The sequence below is a fragment of the Cucumis sativus genome, chromosome 1, assembly GCF_000004075.3.
Source record: "Cucumis sativus cultivar 9930 chromosome 1, Cucumber_9930_V3, whole genome shotgun sequence".
NCBI classification, from domain to species: domain Eukaryota; kingdom Viridiplantae; phylum Streptophyta; class Magnoliopsida; order Cucurbitales; family Cucurbitaceae; genus Cucumis; species Cucumis sativus.
In genome coordinates this window covers 9,040,890-9,063,632 of record NC_026655.2, presented here as the reverse complement: position 1 = coordinate 9,063,632, position 22,743 = coordinate 9,040,890, and the positions used below count along the sequence as shown (strand labels likewise).

The window sequence follows — 22,743 nt, the reverse complement described above, 5'->3', positions numbered from 1 at the left end:
TTAATCAATGTTTTTAAGGTATGACTACTGTTGTGTGAGTACAAATTAGTAAATACTGCAACCCAAGGAAAAAAACAGAGAATAAAAAATTAAAGAAATTAATGAATGTTAAATAGTATTTTACGTACTTAATTGTAAGGAGGGATCTTCTGAGATAAAGATTATTTAGGATTATAATAATCACTTCTTGCTACCATAAATATTATTAAAAGTCTCCAATTAGCTACTGCAAACAATTTTTCAAAACTTCTAATTTGCTACCGTTTTTACTATTTTCTTTCTTCTTTGCTATAATGTATATTATTTTCTTATCAAACTAAAATAGTCTACGTACGAAACACATATTATCATAATTCAAATTAAAATAATTTACACTCTAAACACAAACTATTCCAATCAAATTATAATAATCTAAGACTATAATAACTAATATCTTCCATCAAACACCTCCTAAATATTTGCTATGATTAAGCTAAAGTTAAGAGTGAAAAGGACAAAAACAAAAAAGTATTTTAGGCTAATAAATAATTTCATCTATGAACTTTTGTTCGGTACTGAGTACATGTTTGATTTTGTAACTATTTAGAGTGTGTAAGAAATTGATTTTTTTTTTTGTATATTATGAAATAATGTTGTTAAGATTATTTAATAGATAGACTTAATTATATCAACAAAAGCAACATTTTGTGCCAATCAAAGTTTGATCTCAAACTGTATTAGAGTTTTATATACTTCTTTTATTTTTTTTAGCTTTTTTTTCTATATATATTTTTCTATATATATTTTTCTTGCTTTTAAGATTAGTTTGTTGACGTGGTTGATTGTGACGTTAATGTCTGTTAAAACGTGAAGATTATAGAAAGATACCATGGTCATTAATCGAAACAGGTTACATACTTTGTTTAACGAAAGCTACAATTTTTTTTGTTTACAAAGCACAGGCTTTATAGTATGTATATATATGTTTCTGTTTGTTTTTTGTGTGATTATATTTACACTCTCAGATTATTTGATGAAGTTCCGGTGAAGCTATCATGTGGAGTATATCTTGGGTTTGTATTTATTATCATGGTTGAGTAAATGTGTTGGAAAAGAAATACATTCAAATAGAATCACTCCTTTTTATGAAGTCGTTTGGTTATTTTGAAATCAACTCAAGATGTTACAAGACATACTTTTTTTAATTTATAGAAATTTAGAGAATGAGATAAACGATTATAATCTTAAACTACAGTCATGGTGTTGGCATGTCGAAGTTTTGAAAGACGAGACTATCATATAGTTGGTCTATCTTCTCTCCTCAGGATTGAATTGAAGGGGAGTCATTACAATCTAAAGACTGTGGAACGTAAAATCAAATTCTACAGATATCGTTAGTGTTGATCTTATTGAGTTGTCTATCGATATCTCATAAACAAAAAAATTGTACCCACGTTGATTTCTTGCATGTTAAGTTGGTGTTTGCTCTTTCGTTAAGTATAATTTTTCTCTTGCATTCTGATTACACATGTTGTAAATTAAATTTGTTGTTCAACATTTTTTTCTTCTAGTTTGGAAAATCATATCTTTCATCTTACCATTTCTGTATGAGAATTATGCTTGCATGTTTGTCACAGTTTTTCAAAAAAATCTATAGCCATATACATGGTATTAAATTAAATACATGAGAAACTCCAATTCTAAAACAAGGTATTACTTGGTGACAAACAAACTACCTTACTAGAAGCTAGTGAGTTTATTACATTCAAAGGCAAGTAGCAACAAGAGTGATAGGGGAATAACAACAGAGATAAACAGTAAATAGTCGACTATGTAATTTCGCTTCAAACTTTAAAAAGAAATATAGGTAGGTTAAAATTAGTTACTATTTTGTCGTATACTATTGGAGATAAAATACATTTGTATTGACGCTAGAATTTTACTCACGAACCAAGTGAGTATAGTGAGATTTGAAAAAGTATATATATGTATATATAAAAGGCATAAAAATACAAAAATTAGAAAAAAGTCTTAATTGAAACTATTTGAAAGGAAGATTGTAATAGTTGAAGAAAGTACAGAAGTAGTCTAGGGTCAATCCAAGGGTCAAGGACGAAGTGTACATAATAATAATAATAATTATAATAAATAAAATAAAAGAATCAGCCCACAAAATTTTCAATTGGATAAAATAAAAAAGAAAGAAGGTAGGTCCCAGAAAAGCGTTCATCAGAGACGACCGTCAGATTAAGATCCGAAGGGCGGTAAGAAGCGTGAAAAATAACGGGCATAGACAATTGAACCTGCTGGGCGACAGTCCAATCAGAGTCGGGAGGCGCTATGTAATTTTGGGGCTGTCACGGTTCTGTGTGTCCTACCTGGGTGACCCACGTGGTCTTGGGATTCTTCTTCTTCAACCAGACGCCCACCAAAAAGGGAAATAAAAACAAAGAAAAAGCAAAAGCTTTAGTTTTATTATTAGTTAATTAATTAATTTATATTTTAGGGTGGGGGTAGAAAAATTAAAATAAAAAAGGAGACGTGGCGAAGATCTGATGTGGAAGTATGAATGAATCGTCCCCCACATTTGCGTAGCCATAGCACCTGCAAAATGCAACCACCTCATCAAAGACAAAATGGAAGTTTGCTTCTCCAAAACTTTCTTTAACTCCTCGTTGACCATTCTTTTTTAGATATCATTATTATTCTTTTTTCTTTTTTAATTTTTATTTCCATTTTAGTACTTTAACATAAAAATTAAGTATGTACGAGTGTGTATTAAACATTTTACCATCCAATTTTTATTTTATTCTTTTTAGAGTTAAAATTATAATTTAGCACTCTATTTTGTTGCTTATTTTCTTTTTTAAAAATTGACCATTTGAGTAGGAAATTTGAGCATGAATCTCATGTCTTCAAAGTAGAGGGCAACCACTTCAAACATTTAATTGGTCATCTATGGCATTCAATATTAATTAATCCAAGATGTTTCTTCAAAAACCCTCACTGTATTCTTTTCCTTCCCTAAAAAGCACTTTTATGAGTCTTTACTTATAAGGGTTCTTTTAGAATAAAACAAATATGACAAAATTTGATTAAATGAAAAAAAAAAATCCACTTCACATTTTTTTTCATGGAATATAAATATATATTTAAAAACCAAGTCTAAACAATCCCTAAAACTCTTTCCTAAGCCATGGAGTTTAACCTAATTGTTAGCTATAATCCAATAAGCGTGTCACATATTTTACATAGAAAATGAATGAATGTATCACATTTTTATTTAGTTGACATTAAAATTACATATAATTTTAAAATGAAAGTTAAAAAATTAAATAGATACAAACTATAAATAAAAAAGTTACTCCAAATAGTTAATAATTATATTTAACATTACTTTCCATTTGGAAGTTAGGAAGCGTCAACTTTTTAATTATTGCTATAAATAATAAAAAAGGTGAAAATTTTTGAATAAAAAGAAACTAAATCTCTATCATCAGTTCAACTTTCACTATTAGTTAAATCCTAAATTTTATATGGATGGAGAGTCGTTATTTTAAATGTGAAGCAACAACCAAATTTATTACATGAAACTCAAGCAACCCATATATGTGTGTTTAAAAATGAATGAACAATATGTTAGAGAAGAAGAAGATGTGAATACCAAGATGGAAAAATGATAAAAGAAGAAAGAATGTGTGTCAATTTAGAGGGAGAGAGAGAGAGAGAGAAGAAGTAGAATAGTAAAATTGGATGGATAATAATAATAATGAAACAAAAATAAATAAAAATAAAAAATAATAATGAAAAAGGCCAATCTAAATGGGATTTGGTTGTCTGATTTTTGTTGATATAAATGCAAGGCAGGTACCTACTTGACAAACCTCACAACCCCTCCAAATGTCCTCTTTCCTTTTTCACCTATAATTATTCAATTTAGAGTCCACCACATTCCCACAAGGTGCACATTAAACTTTTCTTTTATTCACATATATATCAATACGACCCACCAATAATAAATAATTACTGATTTCTATGATTATAGAATCAAAATTAAAAGCTACCTTCTTTAGGTCCAATTTTATCTTATAAATCTATTTTTATTTATATTTAGAGTATGTGCAAACTATTCTTATTTTTTGTTTGGGTTAAAAATAATAAATCCAAAAATAAGAGAAAATAAAAGAAAAGTAATGAATATTATAGTAAACACAATTTCGAAATAGTATTTATCAAACTTAATTTTAGAAAAAATATTCCAAAATATTGAAGTCCTTGTTTTATGAAAGTTTCAAAAAAAACTATGAAATTGGATGATAGTTGTTATAATTAGTTAATGATATTTTGATTGTAGTTGAGTTAGACTATAATCAACCATCTTTAATCATCATGTTTAGAAACTAAAACAATATATTTAGATGTATTATAAAATATTTGTGTAAAAATTGTTGCAAGAGCATAAATTTTAAATAAATGAAAAATAACTATATTAATATCAAATATAAAAAAATTTATCATATAATCAGAAGAACATAAAATATTTCCACTGTCATTATTTATTACAAATATAAAACTCTATGAGTTAGATCCACTCAAGAGAAAACGAGAAGACTACAAGAAAACTCGCTTTAATTAAGTTTGACTTAAAATTATTTGAAAACTCAATAAAAAAAACTTAAAAGTGAAAATATGTGGTTTTTTTTAAAAATATATTTTGTACAATAAAAGAGAAATAACTCTCCTTGAATTCCTTTGAGCTAGCATAACTAATTGTAAATAAATAAACTCAATTTCGAAACATGGAGATTTTATACTATTATCTTTAAAAATAAATAATTGTACAATACTAACCTATCTTGTTAAATAATCTTATTATCTTAAAAGAATTGAAACAATTAAATATTGCCAAAAGAGTGGTTGAAGGTTGCATTTATGTTCCCTTTAAAATAAATAAAAACTACAGTATACATTTATGTCACTCTCTAATCCTCTTATTAATTAAAGAAAATTGTAACTCTATGTTTTTTTAGAGGATGCCATATATATATAATCTCTCTCTATATATACATAGTTTTTAACAAATACTATCTAAAAATTTGGTTCCTATGATAATTTTATGGTTATAAAGTTGTAATACCATTTTGTTACTTATATTTAGGATTTTATATTAGTTTTAATTTACCATCTCAAGGCCACATACCTTTTTAATAAAAAGCTTTGAAAACACCAACAACAATAAAAACTAATTTTAAGGTTTATTTTAAGCAAAATAAAAAATAAAAACTAAAAGTACTTTGAAATGAGAAAGATCGACCTTTTCTTTTCTTTTCTTTTAGTTAAATAATATTTGAACCTAATATTATAGATAAACAATGATTTGAAATGAAAATATTTACAATATTTGTATAAAAATGTATTTGTAATTTATTAGATTTATAAAATGAGTGGAATTATTTAATATTATATATTGAAGTTATTTAGAAAAGAAAGGATTAGAAAGGATAGGAGAGATGGAAGTGAAAATTAATTAGAATTAGCAATGAAATGATGAAAAGGGAAGCAAAAGAGCAAAAAGAACAATCAAGAATGACGAAAGCCCTGGGAAGATGACGCAATCACATCACGTCACTACAGAACTAGACCTACACCCTATTCACTCCTATCTCTTTTTCTCTCTTTTTTCTCTATTTACCACTCCCTTTGTTCTTTTATTACCCAACTGCCACTTTGTTTTTTTTTCTTTTTTTTTTTCCTTTTCTACACATTGACCAAAATACCCCCTTGAGGAACACAATTGCATGAGTTTCTTTTTCTTTTTTAAAAAAAGACTTAAATATGTGAATATTAATTGCCGTAGAGATTCAAACTTACCAACCTAGAGTGTGACGTTGGAGTGGTGGAAAGTTATCTATATGGACCAAGTAAAAAACATTCACTTTTCAAAATGCATTAATTTGTTAGTTATATTATGATATTGAGTTACAATAGTTTGTGTTTGAAGTGTAGATTATTTCAGCTTGAGTTATAATAGTATATGTTTAATACGTAAACTATTTTAGTTTGAAAAAATAAAATAGTAACAAAGAAAATAAAAAATGACGAATGTAAAATAGTACCAACGTAGTAAGTACCGTTACAAATGGAACTTTTGAAATAGTGTTTGGCCATAGCAAATTGGAGAATGCAAAATAATATTTGTTGTAACATGTATGTGATTATTATAGTCTTAAGATAATCCTTACCTAAACACTCCAATTAATAGTTAAAGAAATGTTTACACGAATATTGATAAAGTTGCAAAGATAATAATCAAATTTAAATTATTTGTGGACATAATACAATTGCAAAATACAGTAATGTTTAGATTTAAAATTTGAAGTTTATCACTGCCAATGTAAGAGTAAGTAACTAACAGAGAGTCAATCAGAGATAAAGTTTATTATTGATAAATTTTGTAAAATTTTCAATTTATATACTTAGTTACTAGTCTTACTATTTAATTTGAAGGCATATCTCCACGATCTAAAGCATCACTTTTGGACCAAAATAGATTTAGTATATGTCATATTAATCATCTTAAAGTGACTCTGGAACCCTAACAGATCAATTTGATTAAGTTAATCATTCCCTATACAACAAAGAATTACTTTCAAATGAGGTAGCGAAAATCTTACTCTCCCTTGTTTCCACACTCTTTCACTCTCTAACTTAAACGTGAGAGGTGGTTGTGGCAAACACCATATTGACATGCAAGTTTTCTCTTTTGTGAGTCACATTTTTCTCTATTTCAAACAAATTCACTACTTTCTATTGATACGAATCACTTATGCATCAAATTATTAATTAAACTAAATTTGATAATTTTGATGTAATTTTAATATTTTTCATTTTTTTTATCATTTTATTGACATTTAAGTAGGGTTAACTTAATATTTTATTTTTATCATTTGTAATAACATTTAAGTAGAGTTAATTTAGTCCTTGTATAGAGTATTTTATTTGGAGGTTATTTAAGTATTTCTAAGTTTGATTAATTAGTTTTCACAATGATTCAAATTTAGCTTTTGGGCTTTCTTTCAAATTTAAGTTAGAAAGCTTGAATTTGCGATGCAGGTTTGAGTTAACATTTAAAGTAAGTCTGATCATCTTATCTTATTCTATGAAGTGATCTAATATTGAGTGAGAAATTTGTTACATTCTTGTTTAATATATTTGATCTTAAGACAATCACCATGTTGATCTAGTGGTTTTAATGATTGAAAATTAAGGGTTCTCATGTTAAGAGGGTTTCTAATTCCAATTTCTAAGGATTTCATATCATTTTGTGTCATAGCCTTCGGCTAGATTAGGTATATGTTTAATTTTGATGATTGAGTCATATTTGTTTTTGGAAAAGAAAAAAAATTGACTCTAAAATTGAACCGAAAGTAAAATATTGAAGAGGAATCAAACACAATAAATATTTTTTTTGATTGAGTGTGGCGCTGGAGGGAAGAATTGAAATTGGAAAAAAAATTGAGGTTACATTCAAAATCGTGTGAAATTTAGTTTTAAAAAAACAAAACAAAATCATTGAAATAGAAGACGAAGAATTCAGAGATGAGTTTCAAAGGAAAAAATGAAAAGAAATAATGAGTTGATGGAGTGATGGAAAGAGTGAAAAAAAAGAAAAAGAAAACAGAAGCGAAGCACATGAAGCAGGTAGGTGAAACATACTGTATCAATTAAGCTGCTTACATATTTTTATAAGTTTTAAGATGCTGAAATTGATCCTAACATATTAGTTATCTCAAAGCCATGTTTCATCTAAAAGAAAGGCTGGTTGAATTTCAACGTATAGATACAAAGCTTAGAGAGGCTATACTACGCATGCTACAAGAAAGTTTGTCACAGAAGCAATCCAATTAGAACGGAGTAGGATGTGTCAACCCTCAATGGAACAAACATGCAAACCAAAGCATAATCGATCACCCAAAGAAGAAAACGCAAATTTACCAAGAAGAATTAGATAGAAAGATTTGTGGCGATGAAGAAGCAAAAGTCATCGGGGAATAAAAATCATGAACAATTTGCAATCAAAATTAGAGAAAGAGAACGGGGAAGGAGAAGCTCTGTTAGAAGAGAAGGTTAAAAGAAGAATCTGACAATAACGTGCAATGTTATGAAATGAAGGAGAAATTGAGGGAGTGAGCCAATTTTGAGAGTACGTAAAGAATATGAAATTATCTTTTCAGAGTCGTTCATATTTTAGCCTACACACAAGAGAGCTTGTTATCGCCTAAGTGGAACTTAATTTTAAAGTATTATCTAATTCTTGTTTTGAGTTTTTGTAGGAAGTTAAAGCATTTAACCTTGAAACAAAATTCAACGATCGTCCAAATTTCTTCGATGACTACAAATTGAAAATGAGGATTAGAATAACCAATATTCTTTACAAAGTAGACAAAATCCACGATGGTATCAACATTTGACATCTCTTGAACTACAAGGTTGCTTTGCAAGGGAGACCATTCCAAGAGAAGTCCAAGGAGAGCAAAACTCTTTTTCTTCTGATCATCACTTCAAAAGTACAGCATTACAAGTCTTTCATTTGAATTTGGATTTGAATCTTTTAAAAGGAGAGGATATGATATGGTATGAACCAAAACACTTAAGTACGATTAATTTAGTTTTTTTTCAATGAAAGACTATTTAAGACTTGCTTTTTAAGTTGTTTAAGGTGGTTTTTAAAGTTCAAATCAAATTAGCCTTAGAGAGCTTCTTGAATTTGCAATTCATGTTTGAGTTGTATGTCAAAACATTCAAGTAAGTCTCATATTGCTTTGAGAGTGTTCAAAATATTGAGTCTTATCTTTTTGGTTTTCAATCAAAAGGTAATTCAAATCTAGTCATTTTCTTTGGATTGTTGTCAAATTAACTTAGAGGTTTTAAAATTTGACATTAGGGATTCACTAATTAGATTTTCAATTTTCAAATTGTATAGGGTTTTCATATCAAGTGTCATGCAAAATTGAGACGTTTCCATTTTCTCAATTTTGATAGCAACAAGGTGTATGAAAGGTAAAACTAAATTTCAAATGTATGTGACCATTAGACAATGTTTATTATAGTTTACAGTGTTTTTTTTTCCCTTAGCAGTAACTTTTATATAAACAAACAAATGCAACATTTAAGAGCATAAATTTATTTAATGAAGACAACATTCTATTGTTCAAAGAAATTTACTCTCTATCTTTTATTAAATAAATCAGCTATAGTTTTCATATTTTATCATTTCTCTTTCTTTGTAAACTTCTTTCATATACTACTTTTATCATTTCTCTTTCTTTTCAAATTTTCAGTATGATTATTGGTAACATTGGACAGGAGAAACATATTGAAATATTAAATGTGATTATTGATTGGCCAAAACATTGTCGAACCTTTTCATCAAACCAAATAATTGTATCTTTTTTCACTCTAACTAAGTAGTTTTAAGGTAGCAACCAGTCGATCCATACATAACCAATAAATTTTTCCTTGAGATCAACACTTATTGTAAAGTAAGAGATGAAGTTTATTGAATTGGTTTCAATTTCAGAATAAATTAAAACAATGACAAGAAAACACAAATTCAAAGATGATTGGTGAATCCAAAATTGGTTATTTTATACGAGGGTAGATGGATCCAAGCCTATAAAAGTACACCTCCTTTGTACAAATGTTCCAATCCATTTTGAGCTTTTGTGTATTAACTCAATTTAATTTTTTTTTGTATTTTCTAAATTGACAGTAAGAAAAGGTGTGAGTAATTTAAAGCAATTGAGAACGAGGATTGAATTAAAAATACTGTGTGTGAAAAATATTGTGTTTGTGTGTGATTGTAATAATTTTTTATCCTGAAAGTTTTTCACGTAAATTTATGTTTTTGAAATTTTATCGTTCTCTTTAATTTTTCTATTATTTTTCTACGTAGTCCTATCCTAGAATTTTTTCTAACAATTTGATTAAAATCATCAATGATGCAAACACCCAGTCCAAGACTTGTTTAGTTTACTTTTAATTCACAACTGATCAATCATTGATTTGTCATGCATATTATACATACGAACAAATTCTTAACTAATCGACCATGTCTAGAGAAGTTTGGGTGACATCCTATAAATCAAATTAATCCTTATGTTTAGATGAAAAATATCCTAAAATATGCAAACCATCAATTGATCACATTAAGATTGTTGATCTCACACTAAGATTTGTGGCAAAAACTAAGTAAACTAGCTAGCTAGACCAATGTTGTTAAGTTGAAATTGTTGAATCAATGAACATTCTCGCAACGCCCAACTCTCGTAACTTCGTTGTGTCGTGACGCCATGCACTTTACACCAATTAGCCCCAGCCCATTCTGCCTTACAACGTTGCAACACTTCTACATGTTCACTTTGTGTTTCCTCTCACTCCGTTAACGCTCCAGACCTCCAATTGGATTTGTTTTGTCTCAATATAGACATTATGGCCTAGAATGTTTTGAATTAAATTCAATACCTACAAAATCAAGAAATAAATATGTAAACTATAAAATTAATGATCTCGAGCTAAACAACATAACATCACGTATTATCAACACAGTCAAAGTAATTCTTAAAATTAATCCAAAATGTTGGAGCTTTTCTAAACATGAGTAGCTACCAAAAAGGTATGGCTATTCTAAAAGGCTTAACTAGAAAAATCAATACAATAACTCATAAAAAATCCAAAATTTGAAGCATGCATATATATATATATAAGAAATTGAAACTTTTTTAAAATTTGAAGAAGGAAAGAGAAAAGGAAAAACACAAATTGGGATAAGGAGTAAGGAGAAGGAAAATTAGATGGAGGGGGTGGGAATTGGGAGAAAGCGGAATCGGGAAATGACACGCAAGTGAAATTGATAGGACATAGGTAACAGTGAGAGTAGGTTAGAATAGATACTCAAAAATGGGAATAGCCAAAGGGCAAGTAAGCACCAAACATAGCATACATGAAATTGAAAGAGAAAATTGAACATAAACAGTGTAACCCAATCACTTGACCCTTCATGTGTTTGAAGAAACCAAATAAAGAAATAAATAAATACATAATAATAATGAAATGACAAATTTGAAGTAGTAGGGTCCTTCCTTTTAAATTTTGTTGCCCTTCATTTGTGGGTCACTTTGTTGGGTGGGACATGATATAAAGTTTCTATAAGGTCCTACCCTCACCTCATCCAACAACACATGCGCATCATAATATCTAACTTTTCCTAATAATTTTTTCATAAAAAGAATGTTTAAACCACTTTCTGATCTCTCTCCATCCTAAATATTTCCAATTCAATAGATATTTATTCAAACTCCACCATAAATATTAATGATTACATTTTAAAAACTTGATTTTTAAATATAGTAAAATAAACAAACCCAACCAAGCCTTACCAAATTGTTCCAATTGTTGAGTTATTTGAACACTCCAATTCTTAAATGAGTTAAAAGGACATTGTAAAAAATGTGACCTCCACATACATACATACATTCTAACAATTTGTGAAGGAGAAGAATAGCTCAAGATTCGTGATAGAAACTGAAATTTATGTTAATCAAACTACATCCATATATACCATAAATATTAAATAACTTCTATTAACACTTGTCAAAGTGAGTTTATATATTCCAATTGTAAATGACACAATCTACTTATGTGATCACATAAGTTAAAAGTTCATTTTCTCTTCTTGTTTTTAGCGCGTTCAATTCATCCATGTGCAAACTCGAACAATTTAAACGTGTAGATATAAAAATAAGAAAAAACAGTTTATTATATAATGTGTATCTCATTGGCCCAAGTGGAATATAATTTTTCCTTTTTCTTTGAAAAAAAATGAAATAATGAAATAGATGGTCGAAAGAGAGAATATGAGTAGAAGACATGGTTTTATAGAAAAAGTAGGGCACTATTTTAGAAGGACGTGTGGGCTCTAAAAGGCCTTACGAAGAACATGTGGGTCGGCCCACAACTTTCTAAAGTAAAAAAAGTTCTCTTTTTAACCTTTTTACTTCCTTATTTCTTCACTCTAATTTTTAATATCTAAAAGTTTGGAGAATAAATTGTACGTTTCTTTGTGTCCTTCATCGCTTATATATTTCCTGTTTTACCCTTCAAAACTAATATATATATATATATCTCAAGTGAATATATAAAAATTCGACCCTAAGGGAGGGAATAAATTTCAATAGGTATGTAATATAATATATATTTACAATTTAACTCTCCAAAAATAGAAAGAAAGAGAATAATAAGATTCAAACAAGTTCTCAAAATAACAATAATAACCTTGACCATCAATTAGAATACTATATATAACATTTACAAATATAACAAAATTTTATAGTTCTATTAGGGATTAACATTAATCGATATTTATTAGTGTCTAATCAACATCCATCACTTATATTTTGCTATATATACATGTATAAATTGAAGGGTTTAGGACAATTATTAGAGTGTTTATGTTGTAAATTGAAGATTCAAATATTTTTTTAATATAATTTTAACCTATAAAAGATCTCATGTTTCCTTGTGAATCTCTTTGAAAGGCATTAAAAAGGTAAGAGTGGTCAATAAGAGATTCTTATTAACTAAAATGGACAAAGGACATAAAATAGAAAGAGGGATAACTTTTGGCATACCATGCTCTCCCATAGTAACTCGCCCTTGGATAGTCCAACGTGCTCAACAGTACTTAACCCTTTGATATCACTCAACAAAATACATAGCCGAAGTTTCGAACCAAACTTATCCTCAGAAGGAATAGATAAAGCAATTCAATTGTAATCCAACTTTGAGTGAAGTCATAATATTCAATGGAATCCTTTTAATATTCATCCTTTATATCAATATATGAATAGTATTTTAAAAGTTGTCATTTGAAAAAATGACAAACCTACTTTTTCTCGTAAAAATGACCAAACGACTTAAAAACATAATAAAGTCAAAATTGCAAAAGTCCAACGTACCCATCACTTGTAAATGTGAGGTACAATGTTTATGTTGAAAATTTTGTAGATACATTTTAATTAAAACAACCAAATTACAAACATAGTGTACCTTACAATGTAATGGAAAACATACTCTAAAAATTGAAATTGGAGAAGCAACCTACCCTTCTGTCTTCCTACAACCCTAAGTCTTGAGCACATCAATCACTTCACATCTTTTCCACTTCTCCCACTGTTTACGTTTTCATTATGCTGATTTCTCCTCAACCATTCTTCCATCCTTCTAACCTTTCATATTCAACCAATCATTCATCTTAAAGCTACTCCATTTTTTAACCCTAACCTTCATCTTCAAAAAAAAGATTAACTTGGGTTTGTTCACCAAATTAAACCATGTGGAAACAGCAAGTTCTAAAAAAATTGGCTCAATAACATGCGGTGGAAGCCCTCTTCTCCATCCATAATCTCCATTGCTTTTACGCTTTTACAGCTTAAGAATTTAGGGTTTAAAGCCATTTCCTAATTTCACCTAACTTAAACATTGGTTTAAAGGAACCAAGGAAGCTTTTGAAACTTTTTTCTCAAAACTTAAGGAAAATAAAAAAGGTGTTTGTTAACAAATATATATATAGTTACACTTTAACTAATATTAGAAACTCACTGATCAATGTCCTAAAAAAATACATGAAGCATAACATATATACGAAGACTTTAGAGCATCCTGAATGAAATTTAGTGTAAGCTTCTAACCTCTCCAAGTGCCTTATGATAAAACTTAATGTGAATCTTGATTCATAACTCGCATCAACCACGTATTGCCTAATCATGAAACTTACGAGATTATGTAATGATATTTGTTTTAAGTACAAACTAAAGGTGAAAAGAGTTGAACACGAGACTTCTCGATCCTTAGATACACACAAGTGTTAATTGAACTAAATTCTTATTGACATCAAATGGTGATATAGCAACGAAAAAGATTAAAAACAATGAAAGAGCTAATGAAGACTTAATTAGGTAAAACAAATAATTGTGAACTAAACACAATAATTGAGAATTGATATGGATCGCAGTTGATAAACACAATAACTAAATCCTGTTGATAAAAAAATAAATAATTGTAAACTACCATATAAATACAATTTCATGTCTAAAATGAAATTACAATAAATATAATGATAAAATCAAATTTAAAAACAAGTAAGAATGGGTGATGATGGTGTAATGACTGCGATATCCCTTTTATTTATTGGAATTGAGAATTGATATGGATCGCAGTTCTGATAGTCGAACATGCACATGTACGGTCAATAGGCAACACTTAGGTTGACTCCACAGGCCAACCCCATAAGCTTATTATTGGACCAACCTTAAGCTCAAACAATGCCTTTTGCTATTCAACTTGTCACTCAGGCAGCTACATTTTGACTCAAAATGGAGGCACGAAGGGTTCTAAACGTAAGAGGCTTCTAACCATTTTATTTTTTTTGTGTACTTTCATTTTATGATCACTACATAGTAATGAACACATCCAAAAATATGAAAATAAGTGAAATATAATGAAGTACATTAAAAACAACAATAAAAAAAAAAGATTCATTCCCACATCTAACCCAAATCTCATTAACAACCCTAAAGCAAAAGACTATAGCCAACAATTTTCTTTTTCCTTTTTTTGATTAGCAGAGAGATTGAACGATACATGAAAAAGAAAGGGTTTGGGTCCAATAGCAAAGCAGAATGGAAGTTTTGACATCTGTTTGCCAAACAAGTCAGTGGGTAAAGAAGATTTCACATTTCTAACTTCCTAAAAGACTAAAAAGGGAACGAAGAAAAAAATGAAAAGGAAAAAAGAGGGAGAATGAAAAAACCAATCTGATACTCTATTCAACTTCACATAACTGTGGGCAAAGATACAAACATGTTATTAGTTGTAGATTTGAAGGATGAAGTTGAAGGAGCTGAGCATGATTCCTTGGATTTGTTTTCCCTAGGATATGGATAAATAGCCGCCAATTCCCGAACACGACATAGAACAGATTCTGGTACTTGCTGAGATGCTTGCTTCCGACCAAGCACCACCTGCTATTTAGATAGAGTCTAGTGTTAACCATTCGAATCTTCAGCCAAAACACAACCTTTTAGTAAAGCAAACCATGAAAATCCAAGATTATCAGAGATTTCAGCATTATGCAAAATACAATTGGGAATCACATCTTCAGTTTGCATAAATTTCAGGCTTAGCATTAATGAAGTTTATAAAGCATTGTACTAATATAGAACAAATAACATAATCCAACCTTTCTTCTGTTTTGCAACTGTGTGTCACTTGCCTTCAATAGATTTCTCCATTTGTCCTGAAATTGATGGAAAACAAGTTAAAACAACAACTAATGATGGCAAAACCTAGCAACTGTTTTAAATTTTATTTATTTATAAATGTCAATAAGTGTCCAAGCAAGTTTAGGTGCACTTCAACAAATCTTACGAGACAACCTACCTAATCCTACAACATGTGGGTGTCAACGAAACGAGTTACTAAATTTTAGATGGCAAAAAAAAAAAAAAAGCCAGCAGTTCAAAACGGATCATTTTGTAGTTCTCAATTTAAAGAGACACTAGTTGAAATGCAAACAGTAAACTGTTTCACCTTGAGATCCACAGATGTTCTATGTGAAGATGATGCAAACTGTAGCCTCTTTATTTCTGTCCACCTTCCAACTCCATACTCTGAAACACCTTCTACCAACTTCATTACCTCAGAAAGAGTCCACGAGATATGATGCTTCCTGCGACTGTTGCCCTTTTGAGTACTGTTACCTTTGGTGGCACATTCATCTTCAGTGTTCTCATCTTCAGACTCGGCTGAGAAAGATTCCACTTCATATTTATCTTTTATGCACAATATTCTATTGTCCTTGATCTCCTCCGGCTCCTGATTAGAGTGATAGCAAGTTCAATAGAGATAATATAACCAAGGTTATGAATAGCTGCTGAATTTGGAACCGCATACTTCATCTCTATATTCCACAAGGACTTACCATGCCTTAAGAACTTTGATAAGAGAAATACATTATAGATAAATACAAATTTACGAACAGGAACTATCCTTACCCAGCATGTTCTCTTTTTGGCTGAGTGACCTTCTTCTATTGGAAGACCGAACGGAACTTGAATACAACCTCCATTGAATGATTTATCTTTATGAACGATTGGTGCTGCTTTAACTTTCTTCTGCCATTGCTGCTTGTGAGACTCAGAATGGAAAGACTTATCCTTGGAAGCTTTAAGAGCGCTTTTCTTGCTATTAGACCTCGATTTTTGTTCAACTGACTCTTCACTGTATCTCCTGGGAGGCTTTCGCAATCTCTTTTCTGTAACAAGTGTATCTCCCCTATTCCCTTCACTAAAGGGATTAATTTTAGATTCGCTGTGTTCAAAATTTGTCTTCAAGGAGTCGCTGCTTGAGAGTCTCTTCCTTTTCATAGGTCTGTCGTCCGACATATTCTCATCATCCAAGCATGCAGTAGTGCTACCTGAACAGCCAGATGACCCAGTGCTAGATGAGATCATATGTTTGCCTTCCTTCTGATCAAAAGCCACATTATGCCCTGCAACCGTCAAACTATTTTTAAGCAGAATGTCAACTTAGAAAAGATGAATTCTGGTCATAAATGGGTTTTGACACCAGACCTCCAGCAAAAGACAAATCAACACCAATGTCAGTTGTAGAAAAGCCTTGTGAGTAGCTACCAAAATCCACATTGCCTAGAAAAGAAGCATTGGATGAAGCAGGAGCCAAATTGAAGATATCATCTGTGGTTCGACTGTTCACTGAGCAATGGAAAGAGGCAAGTGGGTCAAATCAAAACACTAGACAATTCCAAAACAAGTTGGTTGCAAATCAATTTATGGAACAAGGTCTCACCAGCTCCCGGATGTTTGTTAATCCCAGAACACACATCATCAGCTCGCAGTTTATCATCATGACCCTAGAAAGTATAGAATTAGTTTCAATGGTGTTAAAAAGTTCTCCAAGTTAATAGCTATTCAAAATCCTTCTAGAGGAAAAAAAGAAGAAAATGATCAGGTATACACCAAAGACAGTTTCCATCAATGGTCTTATCAACTACTGGCTGGCCACATGAATGACCATAATGATGTCAAAATAAAAAGGAAATTAGCAAAAAGGGAATCCTTTGTTGGACGTGCCAATTTTCATCATCTAGAACAGGTTGTTTTGTGCAATCATGGGTATTTAAATGATCTCATATTACATCATAGTTTCTGCTTCTCATAGATTAACCGAAGCCTAGTGAACGTTGCTGCTCAATTAAGTGCAACTAGATTGACAGTTAATAACAATGTTCAAAATAACTGATGCAACAAACAAAATTGGTTTGAATCATTAACACAATTGCACACAAAGGAATGGCGTTCCAATTTCCATTAAAATATAAATAGTAATAGTACTAATAACCCCAACAAAGGGTTCCAAAATTGAATGTCCATAGAAAAAGAGATATTTACATGTAGAGGATGACAGTCCTTCAGTCTCTTCTTTTATGTTCACTTATTTAGAGCATAACTTTTCACCAATTCAAGAATGGCTGTTCTCTTTCAAACCATTTGTATCTACTTTTTATCAATAAAGTGCAAAGGCAAGTCCAATGATTTTCCCTTGAATATCTAGTTGTCTTTTTCTGGTTTGAGCCATGTGTTAAAGCATGTCTGCATTGAACGCTACGAACTGTAGAAACATTATTTTGGGTACAGCAACTGTATTGGGCACATCCACTACTTGTTTGAGACTGAGCACCTTGTTGAGCATGCAATAATCACAAGGGCACGGACTAATCGCTGGTTGTTTTAGCAGTTATTATATTTAACTTTTGTTTTTTATGTCAGGGAGTTATAACTTCCTTTGTTAGTTTAGTGGTTATAATACATGTATGGGCTGTTCAGGATAAAGGGTGTGGACGGATTTATATGAAGTTAGTGTGGAGAGATTGTGACCCTCTAATTGGTCATAGCTGATAGGTTATAATTTATCTCATTGAAGAATTATAAGTAAATAATTACATTTTCAACCATCTATTGGCAGCATTTACATTGCCTCTTAATCTCCACTACTAGTTATGAATAGTGATAAAGGGAATTTGTGATTCAAAAGTGCGAGTCATACCACCGAGTGAGTTAATGTGGGATCTACAATTAAAAAGGGTCACATTATATACATGTTCATATTCCATACATTTTTTTAAAATTAAGAGAAGGGTGCTGGGTGTTTAGTCTATGGAAAAGTTCTCTAGAATTATACTTGTCTTTAGAGTAGCTTTTGAGAACATTTAAGTGTACATCTCAAGTTGACAGTTTTCTTCAAGAACGTAACTGAAATCAGCTCAAGGTTGTTATCTAAGGACTAAGCAAGTTTCTGTATTAGAAAAATGTCTGAGATAAAGTAATTTGATGAACCCATTCCCAAAATAGCACACAAGCAAGAAAAAAACTAAAGAATCTTTAAAAGTACAATAAAATCATATGAATTTATTCAAATAAGACCTGCCAAGTCTTGTTCATCCTATTGTTGACACTTCTAGTTTTCCCAAAATTTCAATAAAAACAACCCACTGGATTACCATCATCAACCCTGACCCCAATGATACAAATACGGCTACTATAAGAATAAGGAAGGTGCTCAAATTATAAGAATCATTATATTCCAACTTCACCGATGTTTGCATAATGCTTCTCTTTTACTGTTTTCATCAAAAGGTTGTTAACACTAATTTTAAGTTTCTACTGATCTTGATGATCTACAGGATCATTATATTAGAAATATCATTACCATATATGGATTCATTTTTATTGACACCATCACTCCCCTTAAACTTGTTTCATATTTCATTTTCATATATTTCTGACAACTGCCTTCTCTCTGGATCCACTTCTCTTACCAATTTAGGAAAGAAAGATAAAACTACCAATTAAATGCTTAGTCAAGCGTGAGCTTTACGTCTCCCCCACAACTCATTCCAAGGACCAAAGTTTTTTCTGTTTTTAAACCCATATGTCCACTGCACTAACAAGCTAACGAATTAGTATTTGATATCTCTGCTATCCTAGCAGTAGTTTATCTTTGCAGTATTCCTTTTTTTTCCAATCGTATCTCCTTAGTGTTCCTACACTTATAATCTACAAGAACCAAGTTATCCGAGCCCACTACCTTAGTGTCCATGCAGAGAGCTAGAAGACTATCTACAACCAGAAGTTATATTGTCTCAGATTAAGTAAAAAAACGTACAAGGGAGACAGAAAAATTGATCCTATCAAAGTTGACCCAGAATTTAAAATACAGGACACCAAATCCTGTAAAATCAGAGAAGTTGAAAATTATTAAACATCAAGAATAGGTAACTAACACTAAACGGAAAAAAGAAATTTAATGTAATTACAAACGTTAACGTTAATACACAATGACAGTAGGACCAAACGGCCGAAGTGGAGATAATGCTGATAGATTTCACACGTAGATTCAATAAAGGAATACCTCTAAACAATATTGAAGAATGAAATGAAGAAACAACTGTGTTAAAATACTTGACAGTAAGATTGTACCTCTTGCTTAGTTCTCTCTCCTTCTAGTGTAAGGCTAGAATGCAATGATTCTGCAAAAGAGAATTGAAATTCATTAGTAGAAAGTATGTGAAAGCATAATGTGTGTGTATTGAAAAAAACCTAAGAACGAAATACAAACAGAAAGGTTTAATATTTTATGGTTTATCCTGAGAAAAATGGTAGATAGTAGGAATGTATATCCAGATGATCCTACAACATTTAGTTGAAGACAATCATAAAATTCTAATCTCTCCTAATCAGCTAGGTAGATGGGTAGTGGCCACCATGGGTTTGAAAGGAGGCCAAAAGGAAAAGATTGTAAATGATAGATAAAAGAATCCAAATTGCCCTACCGAAACAAACACATGTATACTAATTTTAATGAAGAGCATGTTGACATTACTACCAAATGATAAAGCAGACCATCAATCCAAGTGTCAGTAAGCGAATCCAAATTTGTACGCAAGTACAAAAGAACGGCAATGATTATTAGATTTTACAAAAGTGAACACAAGTCTTCTATAGATAAAAGAGAAGGAAACTAGTAAAGTGCCAGTGTTGAAGTTGAAATGAAACGAACAAACAAAAATGTTCATAGTAAATGAAACAGTTAACTCACATAGTACTTCTCCATCAGAAAACCTTTTAAAGCCCACCTTAAGGGGACAGGAAAATAGTAAAAGATAAAAAGGCTAGATCCTATAACAGAAATACTAATGCAACGAAATCAAATTCTGCACCACTTCCAGGGAAACAAGAAGCTTCAACACCCATCAACCCCACAAGTTGACTGGAATGAAAATCAATGAGAAAAATAATATTTGAAGACCATTTACAGTTGAACGGTTCATGTAGACACAGTAATTCACTCCTTGAATGAAAAAAACACCTCCAGTTGCAATAAAAAGAGAAGTACTAACAAATCAATGAGATAATTACCGCTATCAATCTTTATCTGATCAAAATCAACAGCAAACGAAAAATGTTCAATGCCTAAGCACTTATGAGAGTGGAACGTGTTGAAATCTAGAACACTGCCAGAAAAGCATTTGTTAAAGTCAGGTTCCAAGAAATGTTCCACCCCTAAGACATCATCTTCTGGAACAGGGAAAATAGATAAATCCGAGTCAACCTAGAGGGAAAAAAAGAGGTTGTCAACAGAATAACAGGAGTCAGAAGCATCAAATTCCCGGGGGAAAAAATATAGAAAGACAAGATATTGACAATCAAAATTATGTTAACATCGAGAAATCCCCTTCATATACCACTAAATCAATAAAACTGCCAAACCAAAAACAATCAGATGGCTATTTAGATGGATAAATAGAGAGAGAGAGAGAGAGAGTGCCAAACCAAAAATGATAGTGTTCAACTGAAATGGGATATCTAATCATGATCAATTTGTCGCATAATTGTAAAATCATGATCTTTGTCAGTTCAAAAAAATTCCTTCTGAATAACCTTTTCTCCATAATTTTATCGTGCATGATGCATCTCTCTTTTCCCAACTCAATGACAAGCATAGAGGGAAAAAACAGGCTAAATCCAAGTGATGATTCAAAAGTTTAACTTAAAACTACATTGAAGTAACTTGGCAGTATCTATCAAGGGAAAGGAGAACAAGGGGAAATACACTTTCCATAATAGTTCCAAATCAGAACATCATCGTGAACGTATTGCCTCCTCCAGTAATGACTCCACTAGAACATATAATCAAGCAAAAAGAAAACTAGAAAGATAACCAACAAACTTCTAAGAACCCAACATAACTTAAACTCCACCAAGTTGCATATCAATATTTGAAAGTTAGAGATATTCATAGAATTAAGAACTAAAATAACTTTCTTGCTGGAATGTAAATCATGCATACATCAGGAAACTCATAAGTAAACAATTTTGTAGCCTGATTGGAAGTCATCATAGTTTCCTTGGACGCCGCATTCATCGTGTGGTGAGTACAATCCTTTCCCTCAAGCCAATGCTATGCCTGTAAATAAAGAACAAAACCCATGTTTCAAATTTGCAATGCAATTGAAAGCCATAAAATGAGAGAGAGAGAGAGAGAGAGAGAGAGAGAGAGAATTGGAATTCCCTATCTAAGAAAACAACCAATTTTTTCACAAAACACCAGATATACGAGCATATGCAACTAACTTAAAAACCTAAAAAGAGAAACACTCCGATCCTCTTCAAAATCAATCCCAAGTGAAGCTCATGCACACCAACAGTCGAAGCAAGACACAAAATCAATCAAGAAATTCCATGCAACCAAAGGTCAAACCAGCACTGACCCAGAACACCAAATAAGTAACCACAATAAATTCATCAAGAGTAAAGTAATAAAGCTTAAGCACCCAACAAGCAAAAATGCAAAGATGCAAAAAAAAAAAAAAAAAAAAAAAAAAACACGCACACACACACACACAGCAGCAGCAGCAGCAAGAAGAGAAAAACCGCAAAATTTTAGAGACCCCAGTAAGGAAAATAGAAAAAAAAAAAAAAAAAAAAGATAGCTGAAAAGGGAAGTACCAAAGGTAAAATTCTGAAACAGCGGAGAGGTAAGAATGGACATGGAGAGCAAAAAAAGGTCAAAAATAGAGAGAAGAGAGGCAGAAATCCATCACATTGCAATGGGAGAGAGAGGGAGAAGGGAAAGTGGAAAGAAAAAGAGAAAGAGGAGGGAAAAAGGAGTGAGGAGCAAAGGAAGTGGAAGAGAGCGGTGAAGTTTTAGGTGGCGGATTTGAAATGGGTTTGAAGAAAAATGGATTGGAATGAGAAGAGTGGAGTCCGGAAGAGAAGATGTAAGCGACAAATCATCGTCATTTTGCCGCCTTAACGATACGGTCCTTCACGAGTCCATTTTGACTCGTAATGCGTGAAATCACTTACACTTTTTTCTCACGCGCCTTTCCCCACACGCGCCCGCCCCCCCCCCCCCATATATCTTAAATTTCATTATTCTCTCCCCATTTTCTCTCTCATCTCTCCATTTTTGCTTTAGATTTTGTTTGTCTTTTCTTTATTTTTATATTACTTTGTATTTTACATCTTATTCTTTTTTTCTCATCTTTAATATTTGTTGGTGATGTGAACTAATTCAATTGCCTTTACATTATTATAATAAGTTTATATTATGTGTTTGGAGAAC

The 22,743-nt window shown here is 31.1% G+C and overlaps 1 protein-coding gene across 3 annotated transcripts; it reads right to left on the bottom strand.

The window, feature by feature from the left end:
- Window positions 1-14,559: 14,559 nt before the first annotated feature.
- On the bottom strand, window positions 14,560-22,400 carry LOC101213992 (telomere repeat-binding protein 1). Of its 3 annotated transcripts, none has more exons than XM_031885921.1 (10): window positions 22,125-22,400; window positions 21,466-21,582; window positions 20,535-20,727; window positions 19,596-19,645; window positions 16,906-16,969; window positions 16,671-16,811; window positions 16,092-16,588; window positions 15,628-15,912; window positions 15,278-15,334; window positions 14,560-15,062 (listed from the first exon to the last, which is right to left on the bottom strand). In XM_031885921.1, exons 2-10 carry the CDS (start codon window positions 21,538-21,540, stop codon window positions 14,871-14,873), a joined length of 1,554 nt encoding a protein of 517 aa, XP_031741781.1. In that variant the 5' UTR covers window positions 21,541-21,582; window positions 22,125-22,400; the 3' UTR covers window positions 14,560-14,870. The 3 variants fall into 3 exon arrangements, with proteins under 3 accessions (XP_031741781.1, XP_004139439.1, XP_031741784.1); XM_004139391.3 differs by having other exon boundaries at window positions 14,560-15,059; window positions 22,125-22,397; XM_031885924.1 differs by having other exon boundaries at window positions 20,535-20,629; window positions 22,125-22,366.
- Between the last annotated feature and the right edge of the window lie 343 nt (window positions 22,401-22,743).

Excerpts from the sequence above, each read along its gene's own strand:
- LOC101213992 (XM_031885921.1), bottom strand. The coding sequence starts at position 21,540 with ATGAATGCGGCGTCCAAGGAAACTATGATGACTTCCAATCAGGCTACA. Across the intron at positions 16,970-19,595 it reads GAGAGAGAACTAAGCAAGAG|GGTCATGATGATAAACTGCG; the intron begins GTACAATCTTAC and ends TATACTTTCTAG. Across the intron at positions 16,812-16,905 it reads TAACAAACATCCGGGAGCTG|TGAACAGTCGAACCACAGAT; the intron begins GTGAGACCTTGT and ends TCCATTGCTCAG.